We start from the raw sequence: 13,414 nt of genomic DNA, 5'->3' as shown, positions 1-13,414 counted from the left end.
AAATGGAACAGGAGGAACAAGTTATGAAGAAAGAAGCGTCTTTTCTCTCTCTTCAGCCACTATCACAAGTCCTGTTTGGTACGGAATACTGTTCTTTCATATCTCTGGGGTTTCAGAGACTCTCTGTGAAAACTATACATGGAGTCACCCCACTCACCCCGTTAGTGGCTTGAACAAAGTACTCGAAGAATTTGTCCATCTGTTCTGGAGATTGAAGAATACTGCTGAAGACCTCTGTGACAACAGATACATTTTCAAGAGCACCAGTTGTGGAATCCAACAGCAGATTGACTTTCTGTTCTGGAGAGAGTGAGCCCAAAACTGCCAGCTGAAGAGACAAGTAACAAAACAGACACAGACATTGGCCTCACACGACTTTGACATTCTAAATGAGAGACATGGCAACAAAAGTCACTTGTAACTCTTCATTTTGTACAGTTTTTGAGAACGAGCGAATGTTGGAGCGGCTCCTACCCCGGTGATGTTCAATTCTTTCAGCTCAGAGTAATCAACTTTGTCAGCAAAGGGACCCAAGTTGACCTTCAGCCAGTCCGAGTCATCTTTAATGTTGTTTTGGCAAGCTGTAATTGACGGAACATTCGGGAGGTAAAAGGAATGCTGAACAGAGTGCAAAACTGTCAAAATCTTTTCAAATTAAGTGAACTAGAAACTCATAAAAGAGATATTTACAAAGGCATATGTTACCATTTACATGCTAAAGCACTAGTAACATTTCAGGTCGTGTCATGGTAGCGACTTTACCTGGAGACTTGAATTGGCTGAGAAACTCTGTCAGATGACTCACAAGGATTTTGGCAATTTCCAGTGTTTTCTCAGAATCCATGTTGCCAAAAACACTTCCAATTCCCTCAACGCTACATCAAACACAAACACACATGCACATATTTGAGTGGTCTCAACGTTAGCTCTGGCTAAAGGCGTTTATGTGAAATCTCTCCGAGAAACAATGTTTTCCACCATGAATTCAGAAAGCTACTGCTTGTAAAAGGTTAGTGAAAAGCGTTCTACTCTCATTTTCACAAACACTTACACCACTTGGTAGTTGGTGCAGCCGATGTTTGAGATTGTTGTGGTGAGCATCTCGCCAGTGAAACTAGGGAGGACAAGGACGAGTTTCACCTTGAACCAAGCCTCCCAATCAGCTGTGTCAAATGTTGGGAAGTGGGTGCTGATGATGTTGAAGGTCAGGTTCATCACAATGTCTCTGACAGCAGTGGAGATTGCAGGATGCTTTGGAAACAAGACAACATCAAGTCAAGTCATGTGCCTGAAACAGATCTGGCAGGAGGTCACTAGCAGTTCATTGGATAAATACCTGAGGAGAGTTTGTCACCGCTGTTAGAAACTCATCTACATTCTGGAAGGCATCTCCGTTCTCGAGGAATTGGAAGACCGCCTCAATCTGGTTGGTGTCATTCAGTGCTCCAGAGGTCAGCGTCAAGTCAGCCACTTCTGTTGGACTCTTGCCTTCCAGAGAGCCAATCTGCAACGGCACAAGCCAGGACATTTTAGTGGTGCAACTCGTTTCCCTGAAACTTGGAGATGATGGCAGTGACATTAGTAAGAATGCGTATTCATGTGGAATTGCTCAAGCTTCACTTACATCAATTGGTGCCATGCAGCCTGTGAGATCAATACACAAACAGAGAAAGTCGGTCAGTTGGAAGACAGGTGTACCACAGAGCGCACAGTCCAGTTATACCAGCACAACAAACAAGCATTCTTATCAATTACAGTGCTTTTACGTACCACTAGGTAACTCTTGCACAAGGTCATGTCTGCAAGACACAAGGCCTTCTTCTGGAAGTATGGCCAAAACCTTATCAAGGCCCTTGATTCTAAGGATACAAAAGACTCTTGTTGAGTACCAGGCTTTATATTGTTTGTCCTGTTTGTGTGTTGTACAATCAGGAATTGTACATCTTACATGGCAGTGAAGGAGTCACAGCTGATGTTCACTGGTATGACTGAGAGACTGGCAGGCTGAAGACTGGCAAGCAGAACAAATAGATTCACTTGGAACCACAGCTCAAAGTCACTGGTTTCGAAGGTGGCGAATCGTGGAGCAAGGGCAGTCAGAGTCAGGTTGAGCATGGTGTCTCTGACAGCTGTGTTGTATATGGTGGTAATGTTTGCCTAAAATGGAACAAGAGGAACAAGTTATGAAGAAAGAAGCGTCGTTTCTCTCTCTTACAGCCACTATCACAAGTCCTGTTTGGTACGGAATACTGTTCTTTCATATCTCCTGGGGTTTCAGAGACTCTCTGTGAAAACTATACATGGAGTCACCCCACTCACCTCGTTAGTGGCTTGAACAAAGTACTCGAAGAATTTGTCCATCTGTTCTGGAGATTGAAGAATACTGCTGAAGACCTCTGTGACAACAGATACAGTTTTCAAGAGCACCAGTTGTGGAATCCAACAGCAGATTGACTTTCTGTTCTGGAGAGAGGGAGCCCAAAACTGCCAGCTGAAGAGACAAGTAACAGAACAGACGACAGACATTGGCCTCATACGACTTTGACATTCTAAATGAGAGACATGGCAACAAAAGTCACTTGTAACTCTTCATTTTGTACAGTTTTTGAGAAAGAGCGAATGTTGGAGCGGCTCCTACCCCGGTGATGTTCAATTCTTTCAGCTCAGAGTAATCAACTTTGTCAGCAAAGGGACCCAAGTTGACCTTCAGCCAGTCCGAGTCATCTTTAATGTTGTTTCGGCAAGCTGTAATTGACAGAACATTCGGGAGGTAGAAGAAATGCAGAACAGAGTGCAAAACTCTTGAAATCTTTTGAAATAAGGAGCACTTGAAACTCATACAAGTGCTATTTACAAAGGCATATGTTACCATTTACATGCTACAGCACTCATAACTCTTCAGATCGTGTCATAGTAGCCATTTTACCTGGAGACTTGAATTGGCTGAGAAACTTCGTCAGATGACTCACAAGGATTTTAGCAATTTCCAGTGTTTTCTCAGAATCCATGTTGCCGAAAACACTTCCAATTCCTTCAACGCTACATCAAACACAAACACACATGCACATATTTGAGTGGTCTCAACGTTAGCTCTGGCTAAAGGCGTACATGTAAAATCTCTCCAAGAAACCATGTTTTCCACCATGATATCAGAAAGCTACTGCTTGTAAAAGGTTAGTGAAAAGCATTCTACTCTCATTTTCACAAACACTTACACCACTTGGTAGTTGGTGCAGCCGATGTTTGAGATTGTTGTGGTGAGCATCTCGCCAGTGAAACTAGGGAGGACAAGGACGAGTTTCACCTTGAACCAAGCCTCCCAATCAGCTGTGTCAAATGTTGGGAAGTGGGTGCTGATGATGTTGAAGGTCAGGTTCATCACAATGTCTCTGACAGCAGTGGAGATTGCAGGATGCTTTGGAAACAAGACAACATCAAGTCAAGTCATGTGCCTGAAACAGATCTGGCAGGAGGTCACTAGCAGTTCATTGGATAAATACCTGAGGAGAGTTTGTCACCGCTGTTAGAAACTCATCTACATTCTGGAAGGCATCTCCGTTCTCGAGGAATTGGAAGACCGCCTCAATCTGGTTGGTGTCATTCAGTGCTCCAGAGGTCAGCGTCAAGTCAGCCACTTCTGTTGGACTCTTGCCTTCCAGAGAGCCAATCTGCAACGGCACAAGCCAGGACATTTTAGTGGTGCAACTCGTTTTCCTGAAACTTGGAGATGATGGCAGTGACATTAGTAAGAATGCGTATTCATGTGGAATTGCTCAAGCTTCACTTACATCAATTGGTGCCATGCAGCCTGTGAGATCAATACACAAACAAGAAAAGTCGGTCAGTTGGAAGACAGGTGTACCACAGAGCGCACAGTCCAGTTATACCAGCACAACAAACAAGTATTTTTATCAATTACAGTGCTTTTACGTACCACTAGGTAACTCTTGCACAAGGTCATGTCTGCAAGACACAAGGCCTTCTTCTGGAAGTATGGCCAAAACCTTATCAAGGCCCTTGATTCTAAGGATACAAAAGACTCTTGTTGAGTACCAGGCTTTATATTGTTTGTCCTGTTTGTGTGTTGTACAATCAGGAATTGTACATCTTACATGGCAGTGAAGGAGTCACAGCTGATGTTCAGTGGTATGACTGAGAGACTGGCAGGCTGAAGACTGGCAAGTAGAACAAATAGATTCACTTGGAACCACAGCTCAAAGTCACTGGTTTCGAAGGTGGCGAATCGTGGAGCAAGGGCAGTCAAGAGTCAGGTTGAGCATGGTGTCTCTGACAGCTGTGTTGTATATGGTGGTAATGTTTGCCTAAAATGGAACAAGGAGGAACAAGCTATGAAGAAAGAAGCGTCGTTGCTCTCTCTTACAGCCACTATGACAAGTCCTGTTTGGTACGGAATACTGTTCTTTCATATCTCTGGGGTTTCAGAGACTCTCTCTGAAAAGTATACATGGAGTCACCCCACTCACCTCGTTAGTGGCTTGAACAAAGTACTCGAAGAATTTGTCCATCTGTTCTGGAGATTGAAGAATACTGCTGAAGACCTCTGTGACAACAGATACATTTTCAAGAGCACCAGTTGTGGAATCCAACAGCAGATTGACTTTCTGTTCTGGAGAGAGTGAGCCCAAAACTGCCAGCTGAAGAGACAAGTAACAAAACAGACACAGACATTGGCCTCATACGACTTTGACATTCTAAATGAGAGACATGGCAACAAAAGTCACTTGTAACTCTTCATTTTGTACAGTTTTTGAGAAAGAGCGAATGTTGGAGCGGCTCCTACCCCGGTGATGTTCAATTCTTTCAGCTCAGAGTAATCAACTTTGTCAGCAAAGGGACCCAAGTTGACCTTCAGCCAGTCCGAGTCATCTTTAATGTTGTTTTGGCAAGCTGTAATTGACGGAACATTCGGGAGGTAAAAGGAATGCTGAACAGAGTGCAAAACTGTCGAAATCTTTTCAAATTAAGTGAACTAGAAACTCATACAAGTGATATTTACAAAGGCATATGTTACCATTTACATGCTAAAGCACTAGTAACATTTCAGGTCGTGTCATGGTAGCGACTTTACCTGGAGACTTGAATTGGCTGAGAAACTCTGTCAGATGACTCACAAGGATTTTGGCAATTTCCAGTGTTTTCTCAGAATCCATGTTGCCGAAAACACTTCCAATTCCCTCAACGCTACATCAAACACAAACACACATGCACATATTTGAGTGGTCTCAACGTTAGCTCTGGCTAAAGGCGTTACATGTGAAATCTCTCCGAAGAAACCATGTTTTCCACCATGATATCAGAAAGCTACTGCTTGTAAAAGGTTAGTGAAAAGCAGTTCTACTCTCATTTTCACAAACACTTACACCACTTGGTAGTTGGTGCAGCCGATGTTTGAGATTGTTGTGGTGAGCATCTCGCCAGTGAAACTAGGGAGGACAAGGACGAGTTTCACCTTGAACCAAGCCTCCCAATCAGCTGTGTCAAATGTTGGGAAGTGGGTGCTGATGATGTTGAAGGTCAGGTTCATCACAATGTCTCTGACAGCAGTGGAGATTGCAGGATGCTTTGGAAACAAGACAACATCAAGTCAAGTCATGTGCCTGAAACAGATCTGGCAGGAGGTCACTTAGCAGTTTCATTGGATAAATACCTGAGGAGAGTTTGTCACAGCTGTTAGAAACTCATCTACATTCTGGAAGGCATCTCCGTTCTCGAGGAATTGGAAGACCGTCCTCAATCTGGTTGGTGTCATTCAGTGCTCCAGAGTTCAGTGTCAACTCAGCCACTTCTGTTGGACTCTTGCCTTCCAGAGAGCCAATCTGCAACGGGACAAGCCAGGACATTTTAGTGGTGCAATTAGTTTCCCTGAAACTTGGAGATGATGGCAGTGACAAGCCGCTGTTAGTAAGAATGCGTATTCATGTGGAATTGCTCAAGATTCACTTACATCAATTGGTACCATGCAGCCTGTGAGATCAATACACAAACGAGAAAGTCGGTCAGTTGGAAGACAGGTGTACCACAGAGTGCACAGTCCAGTTATACCAGCACAACAAACAAGTATTGTTATCAATTAAAGTGCTTTTACATACCACTAGGTAACTCTTGCACAAGGTCATGTCTGCAAGACACAAGGCCTTCTTCTGGAAGTATGGCCAAAACCTTATCAAGGCCCTTGATTACTGAGGATACAAAAGACTCTTGTTGAGTAACAGGCTTTATATTGTTTGTCCTGTTTGTGTGTTGCACAATCAGGAATTGTACATCTTACATGGCAGTGAAGGAGTCACAGCTGATGTTCAGTGGTATGACTGAGAGACTGGCAGGCTGAAGACTGGCAAGTAGAACAAATAGATTCACTTGGAACCACAGCTCAAAGTCACTGGTTTCGAAGGTGGCGAATCGTGGAGCAAGGGCAGTCAAAGTCAGGTTGAGCATGGTGTCTCTGACAGCTGTGTTGTATATGGTGGTAATGTTTGCCTAAAATGGAACAAGAGGGAACAAGCTATGAAGAAAGAAGCGTCTTTTCTCTCTCTACAGCCGCTATGACAAGTCCTGTTTGGTACGGAATACTGTTCTTTCATATCTCCGGGGTTTCAGAGACTCTCTCTGAAAAGTATACATGGAGTCACCCCACTCACCTCGTTAGTGGCTTGAACAAAGTACTCGAAGAATTTGTCCATCTGTTCTGGAGATTGAAGAATACTGCTGAAGACCTCTGTGACAACAGATACATTTTCAAGAGCACCAGTTGTGGAATCCAACAGCAGATTGACTTTCTGTTCTGGAGAGAGTGAGCCCAAAACTGCCAGCTGAAGGGACAAGTAACAAAACAGACACAGACATTGGCCTCACATCGACTTTGACATTCTAAATGAGAGACATGGCAACAAAAGTCACTTGTAACTCTTCATTTTGTACAGTTTTTGAGAACGAGCGAATGTTGGAGCGGCTCCTACCCCGGTGATGTTCAATTCTTTCAGCTCAGAGTAATCAACTTTGTCAGCAAAGGGACCCAAGTTGACCTTCAGCCAGTCCGAGTCATCTTTAATGTTGTTTTGGCAAGCTGTAATTGACAGGAACATTCGGGAGGTAAAGGAATGCTGAACAGAGTGCAAAACTCTGTCAAATCTTTTCAAATTAAGTGAACTTGAAACTCATACAAGTGCTATTTACAAAGGCATATGTTACCATTTACATGCTACAGCACTCAGTAACTCTTCAGATCGTGTCATAAGTAGCCATTTTACCTGGAGACTTGAATTGGCTGAGAAACTTCGTCAGATGACTCACAAGGATTTTAGCAATTTCCAGTGTTTTCTCAGAATCCATGTTGCCGAAAACACTTCCAATTCCTTCAACGCTACATCAAACACAAACACACATGCACATATTTGAGTGGTCTCAACGTTAGCTCTGGCTAAAGGCGTACATGTAAATCTCTCCAAGAAACCATGTTTTCCACCATGATATCAGAAAGCTACTGCTTGTAAAAGGTTAGTGAAAAGCATTCTACTCTCATTTTCACAAACACTTACACCACTCGGTAGTTGGTGCAGCCGATGTTTGAGATTGTTGTGGTGAGCATCTTGGCAGTGAAACTAGGGAGGACAAGGACGAGTTTCACCTTGAACCAAGCCTCCCAATCAGCTGTGTCAAATGTTGGGAAGTGGGTGCTGATGATGTTGAAGGTCAGGTTCATCACAATGTCTCTGACAGCAATGGAGATTGCAGGAAGCTTTGGAAACAAGACAACATCAAGTCAAGTCATGTGCCTGAAACAAATCTGGCAGGAGGTCACTTGCAGTTTATAGGATAAATACCTCAGAAGAGTTTGTCACAGCTGTTAGAAACTCATCTACATTCTGGAAGGCATCTCCGTTCTCGAGGAATTGGAAGACCGTCTCAATCTGGTTGGTGTCATTCAGTGCTCCAGAGTTCAGTGTCAACTCAGCCACTTCTGTTGGACTCTTGCCTTCCAGAGAGCCAATCTGCAACGGGACAAGCCAGGACATTTTAGTGGTGCAATTAGTTTCCCTGAAACTTGGAGATGATGGCAGTGACAAGCCGCTGTTAGTAAGAATGCGTATTCATGTGGAATTGCTCAAGATTCACTTACATCAATTGGTACCATGCAGCCTGTGAGATCAATACACAAACGAGAAAGTCGGTCAGTTGGAAGACAGGTGTACCACAGAGCGCACAGTCCAGTTATACCAGCACAATCAACAAGTATTCTTATCAATTACAGTGCTTTTACGTACCACTAGGTAACTCTTGCACAAGGTCATGTCTGCAAGACACAAGGCCTTCTTCTGGAAGTATGGCCAAAACCTTATCAAGGCCCTTGATACTGAGGATACAAAAGACTCTTGTTGAGTAACAGGCTTTATATTGTTTGTCCTGTTTGTGTGTTGCACAATCAGGAATTGTACATCTTACATGGCAGTGAAGGAGTCACAGCTGATGTTCAGTGGTATGACTGAGAGACTGGCAGGCTGAAGACTGGCAAGTAGAACAAATAGATTCACTTGGAACCACAGCTCAAAGTCACTGGTTTCGAAGGTGGCGAATCGTGGAGCAAGGGCAGTCAAAGTCAGGTTGAGCATGGTGTCTCTGACAGCTGTGTTGTTAATGGTGGTAATGTTTGCCTAAAATGGAACAAGAGGGACAAGCTATGAAGAAAGAAGCGTCGTTTCTCTCTCTACAGCCGCTATGACAAGTCCTGTTTGGTACGGAATACTGTTCTTTCATATCTCCGGGGTTTCAGAGACTCTCTCTGAAAAGTATACATGGAGTCACCCCACTCACCTCGTTAGTGGCTTGAACAAAGTACTCGAAGAATTTGTCCATCTGTTCTGGAGATTGAAGAATACTGCTGAAGACCTCTGTGACAACAGATACGTTTTCAAGAGCACCAGTTGTGGAATCCAACAGCAGATAGACTTTCTGTTCTGGAGAGAGTGAGCCCAAAACTGCCAGCTGAAGGGACAAGTAACAGAACAGAGACAGACATTGGCCTCACATGACTTTGACATTCTAAATGAGAGACATGGAAACAAAAGTGACTTGTAACTCTTCTTTTTGTAGAGTTTTTGAGAAAGAGCAAATGTTTGAGCGGCTCCTACCCCGGTGATGTTCAATTCTTTCAGCTCAGAGTAATCAACTTTGTCAGCAAAGGGACCCAAGTTGACCTTCAGCCAGTCCGAGTCATCTTTAATGTTGTTTCGGCAAGCTGTAATTGACAGAACATTCGGGAGGTAGAAGAAATGCATGAACAGAGTGCAAAACTGTCGAAATCTTTTCAAATGAAGTGAGCACTAGAAACTCATACAAGTGCTATTTACAAAGGCATATGTTACCATTTACATGCTAAAGCACTCAGTAACATCTTCAGATCGTGTCATAGGTAGCGACTTTTACCTGGAGACTTGAATTGGCTGAGAAACTTCTGTCAGATGACTCACAAGGATTTTGGCAATTTCCAGTGTTTTCTCAGAATCCATGTTGCCGAAAACACTTCCAATTCCCTCAACGCTACATCAAACACAAACACACATGCACATATTTGAGTGGTCTCAACGTTAGCTCTGGCTAAGGCGTTTTATGTAAAATCTCTCCAAGAAACCATGTTTTCCACCATGATATCAGAAAGCTACTGCTTGTAAAAGGTTAGTGAAAAGCATTCTACTCTCATTTTCACAAACACTTACACCACTCGGTAGTTGGTGCAGCCGATGTTTGAGATTGTTCTGGTGAGCATCTTGGCAGTGAAACTAGGGAGGACAAGGACGAGTTTCTCCTTGAACCAAGCCTCCCAATCAGCTGTGTCAAATGTTGGGAAGTGGGTGCTGATGATGTTGAAGGTCAGGTTCATCACAATATCTCTGACAGCAATGGAGATTGCAGGAAGCTTTGGAAACAAGACAACATCAAGTCAAGTCATGTGCCTGAAACAAATCTGGCAGGAGGTCACTTGCAGTTTATTGGATAAATACCTCAGAAGAGTTTGTCACAGCTGTTAGAAACTCATCTACATTCTGGAAGGCATCTCCATTCTCGAGGAATTGGAAGACCGTCTCAATCTGGTTGGTGTCATTCAGTGCTCCAGAGTTCAGTGTCAACTCAGCCACTTCTGTTGGACTCTTGCCTTCCAGAGAGCCAATCTGCAACGGGACAAGCCAGGACATTTTAGTGGTGCAATTAGTTTCCCTGAAACTTGGAGATGATGGCAGTGACAAGCCGCTGTTAGTAAGAATGCGTATTCATGTGGAATTGCTCAAGATTCACTTACATCAATTGGTACCATGCAGCCTGTGAGATCAATACACAAACGAGAAAGTCGGTCAGTTGGAAGACAGGTGTACCACAGAGCGTACAGTCCAGTTTTACCAACACAATCAAAAAGCATTCTTATCAATTACAGTGCTTTTACGTACCACTAGGTAACTCTTGCACAAGGTCATGTCTGCAAGACACAAGGCCTTCTTCTGGAAGTATGGCCAAAACCTTATCAAGGCCCTTGATACTGAGGATACAAAAGACTCTTGTTGAGTAACAGGCTTTATATTGTTTGTCCTGTTTGTGTGTTGTACAATCAGGAATTGTACATCTTACATGGCAGTGAACGAGTCACAGCTGATGTTCAGTGGTATGACTGAGAGACTGGCAGGCTGAAGACTGGCAAGTAGAACAAATAGATTCACTTGGAACCACAGCTCAAAGTCACTGGTTTCGAAGGTGGCGAATCGTGGAGCAAGGGCAGTCAAAGTCAGGTTGAGCATGGTGTCTCTTACAGCTGTGTTGTTAATGGTGGTAATGTTTGCCTAAAATGGAACAAGAGGGACAAGCTATGAAGAAAGAAGCATCGTTTCTCTCTCTACAGCCGCTATGAGAAGTCCTGTTTGGTACGGAATACTGTTCTTTCATATCTCCTGGGTTTCAGAAACTCTCTCTGAAAAGTATACATGGAGTCACCCCACTCACCTCGTTAGTGGCTTGAACAAAGTACTCGAAGAATTTGTCCATCTGTTCTGGAGATTGAAGAATACTGCTGAAGACCTCTGTGACAACAGATACGTTTTCAAGAGCACCAGTTGTGGAATCCAACAGCAGATTGACTTTCTGTTCTGGAGAGAGTGAGCCTAAAACTGCCAGCTGAAGGGACAAGTAACAGAACAGAGACAGACATTGGCCTCACATGACTTTGACATTCTAAATGAGAGACATGGAAACAAAAGTGACTTGTAACTCTTCTTTTTGTAGAGTTTTTGAGAAAGAGCAAATGTTTGAGCGGCTCCTACCCCGGTGATGTTCAATTCTTTCAGCTCAGAGTAATCAACTTTGTCAGCAAAGGGACCCAAGTTGACCTTCAGCCAGTCCGAGTCATCTTTAATGTTGTTTCGGCAAGCTGTAATTGACGAAACATTCGGGAGGTAGAAAAAATGCAGAACAGAGTGCAAAACTCTTGAAATCTTTTGAAATGAGGAGCACTTGAAACTCATACAAGTGATATTTACAAAGGCATATGTTACCATTTACAAGCTACAGCACTCATAACGCTTCAGATCGTGTCATAGTAGCGACTTTACCTGGAGACTTGAATTGGCTGAGAAACTCTATCAGATGACTCAGAAGTACTTTTGCAATTTCTATCCTTTGTTCAGGTTTCATTTCATCATAAACACTCCCAATTCCTTCAATACTGTAAAAAATGTCATATTTTTACTTTTGTAAACATAATTTTCTCATACATAAGTATATTCTGTCTTTTGCAATGTAAGTTTATTTTTTTTCTTTATTTTAGGATGTTATATACTGACATGATTTGGAAATATGTGCAGTTTGTATTTTTCAGTGCAGTTATTAGCATTTCCGCTGTGAAGCTGGGAAGCAATGGAGTCAGTTTCACTTTGAACCAATTCAGCCAGTCTAGCAGTTGAAATTGAGGGAAACGTTCATTTATTTTGCTGTACGTCAGATTCATCAGCAAGTCCCTTACTGATGATGTAATTTCTTCAATCTGTAGAATTAAAACAAACAGCAAGTGTTAGTCAATTGAGAGTTTGCTACTAATGTGAATTAAAATAAACTCCTCATTTTACTAACAAGTCATTTTTTTGTCATATGTATTTATTATTGTTCTGATGCTCCTTAATACCTCTGGGCTACTGACTAATACTGTCAGATACTCTTGTACATTTTGGAAGGCATTCCCATTTCCTAGCTGAAGAAACTCTGCCTTAATAGTCTCTGTGCTGTTCAGTGATCCAGACATCAGTGTAAATTGGGCAATCTCAGTGGGGCTCAGAGATGAAAGAAACACTGTCTGCACATGGAAGAAAAACATTTTCAAATTTGAGCTATTAGCGTAAGAAGAATACAAATAAAAACGTTTGGCATATCATAGGCCTTTACCTCAGACATATTTTCATTTATACATTGTAGATCTTCCACCTTTGCATAAATAGAGAAATTGCCTATATTTAAAAGAAGCCAGTCGGATGTGCTATTGGTGCTGAGCAAACATCCTGGATCTAAAATCAAGAGAGTGTTTAAATTAATTTAACATTTGCTATTCAAATAATAACAATAATAAAGAAAAGTGAATCATATTTTTACAAGGTTACAACAATAAAAATTCTAAATACTACCCACATTACCCATATGATATGGCATTGGACAGTAACCTTATTTACCTGCTCTATCGCGTCTTGAAAGGAACGTGTAGATGAAATCAGTGTAGATCAACATATGTGGTTTTGTGTCGTTGACAGACAGACCTTCAGAGATACCTTTGATGCTGAATTTCAGGAAATCTGGTTACAAAACTGATCACAGGTGATAAATGCAAATGAACAAATCAAATTTTCTGCTAAAAATGATTGTGTTCTTACATTGTTTGATATCCTTGACAGCTGAAGTTTCTCATGCTCAGCTGTTGCATGAAGTCTTTTGTCACAATTGGCAGGAGAGGAATTAATTTGACATATAGCCAAGTTTCCACAAAATGTTCATTTTTTAAATTCTCAGTAGTGAGCATGTCCAACCCGCCGAACATGGCCATAATATCAGACTGGGCTAGAGGGTCTCCCTATGTGGAAAATGTTCAGATGTAATGCATTATATTTGAACATGTTTTAAAGTTAATGTTTTTTGTAAGTTTATTTCCTACCATATTATCCAAAACAGACAATAGGAATGTAATCAGTTTTCCCAGATCATTTTGCAGCATACTGAGTTTTTGTAGTGAGATGCTGCCATTACTCTGAGCCTCCTGTAACAACTGAGTCGTCACATTGTCCACAGCATTGATGATCTGCATATGAATGGAGCATTTGTTACATGTACAAAAAAAAAATCAACTGACTGATCTTAACATGGAACTAAGTGATCG

The 13,414-nt window shown here is 42.2% G+C and overlaps 1 protein-coding gene and 1 long non-coding RNA gene across 2 annotated transcripts; both read right to left on the bottom strand.

The window, feature by feature from the left end:
- Nucleotides 1-5,750: 5,750 nt before the first annotated feature.
- On the bottom strand, nucleotides 5,751-6,200 carry LOC114785916 (uncharacterized). Its single transcript, XR_003749114.1, has 3 exons — nucleotides 6,111-6,200; nucleotides 5,966-5,985; nucleotides 5,751-5,837 (listed from the first exon to the last, which is right to left on the bottom strand). It is a non-coding gene; the product is annotated as an uncharacterized LOC114785916 (long non-coding RNA).
- Nucleotides 6,201-9,727: 3,527 nt separating this feature from the next.
- LOC114785224 (uncharacterized) lies at nucleotides 9,728-11,691 on the bottom strand. The gene is made up of 8 exons (XM_028971142.1): nucleotides 11,610-11,691; nucleotides 11,322-11,428; nucleotides 11,005-11,175; nucleotides 10,636-10,844; nucleotides 10,458-10,546; nucleotides 10,313-10,332; nucleotides 10,017-10,184; nucleotides 9,728-9,931 (listed from the first exon to the last, which is right to left on the bottom strand). Exons 1-8 carry the CDS (start codon nucleotides 11,689-11,691, stop codon nucleotides 9,728-9,730), a joined length of 1,050 nt encoding a protein of 349 aa, XP_028826975.1.
- Between the last annotated feature and the right edge of the window lie 1,723 nt (nucleotides 11,692-13,414).

This window comes from Denticeps clupeoides, chromosome 3 (genome assembly GCF_900700375.1).
Source record: "Denticeps clupeoides chromosome 3, fDenClu1.1, whole genome shotgun sequence".
NCBI classification, from domain to species: Eukaryota; Metazoa; Chordata; class Actinopteri; order Clupeiformes; family Denticipitidae; genus Denticeps; species Denticeps clupeoides.
This window is presented reverse-complemented; position numbering and strand designations above follow the sequence as displayed.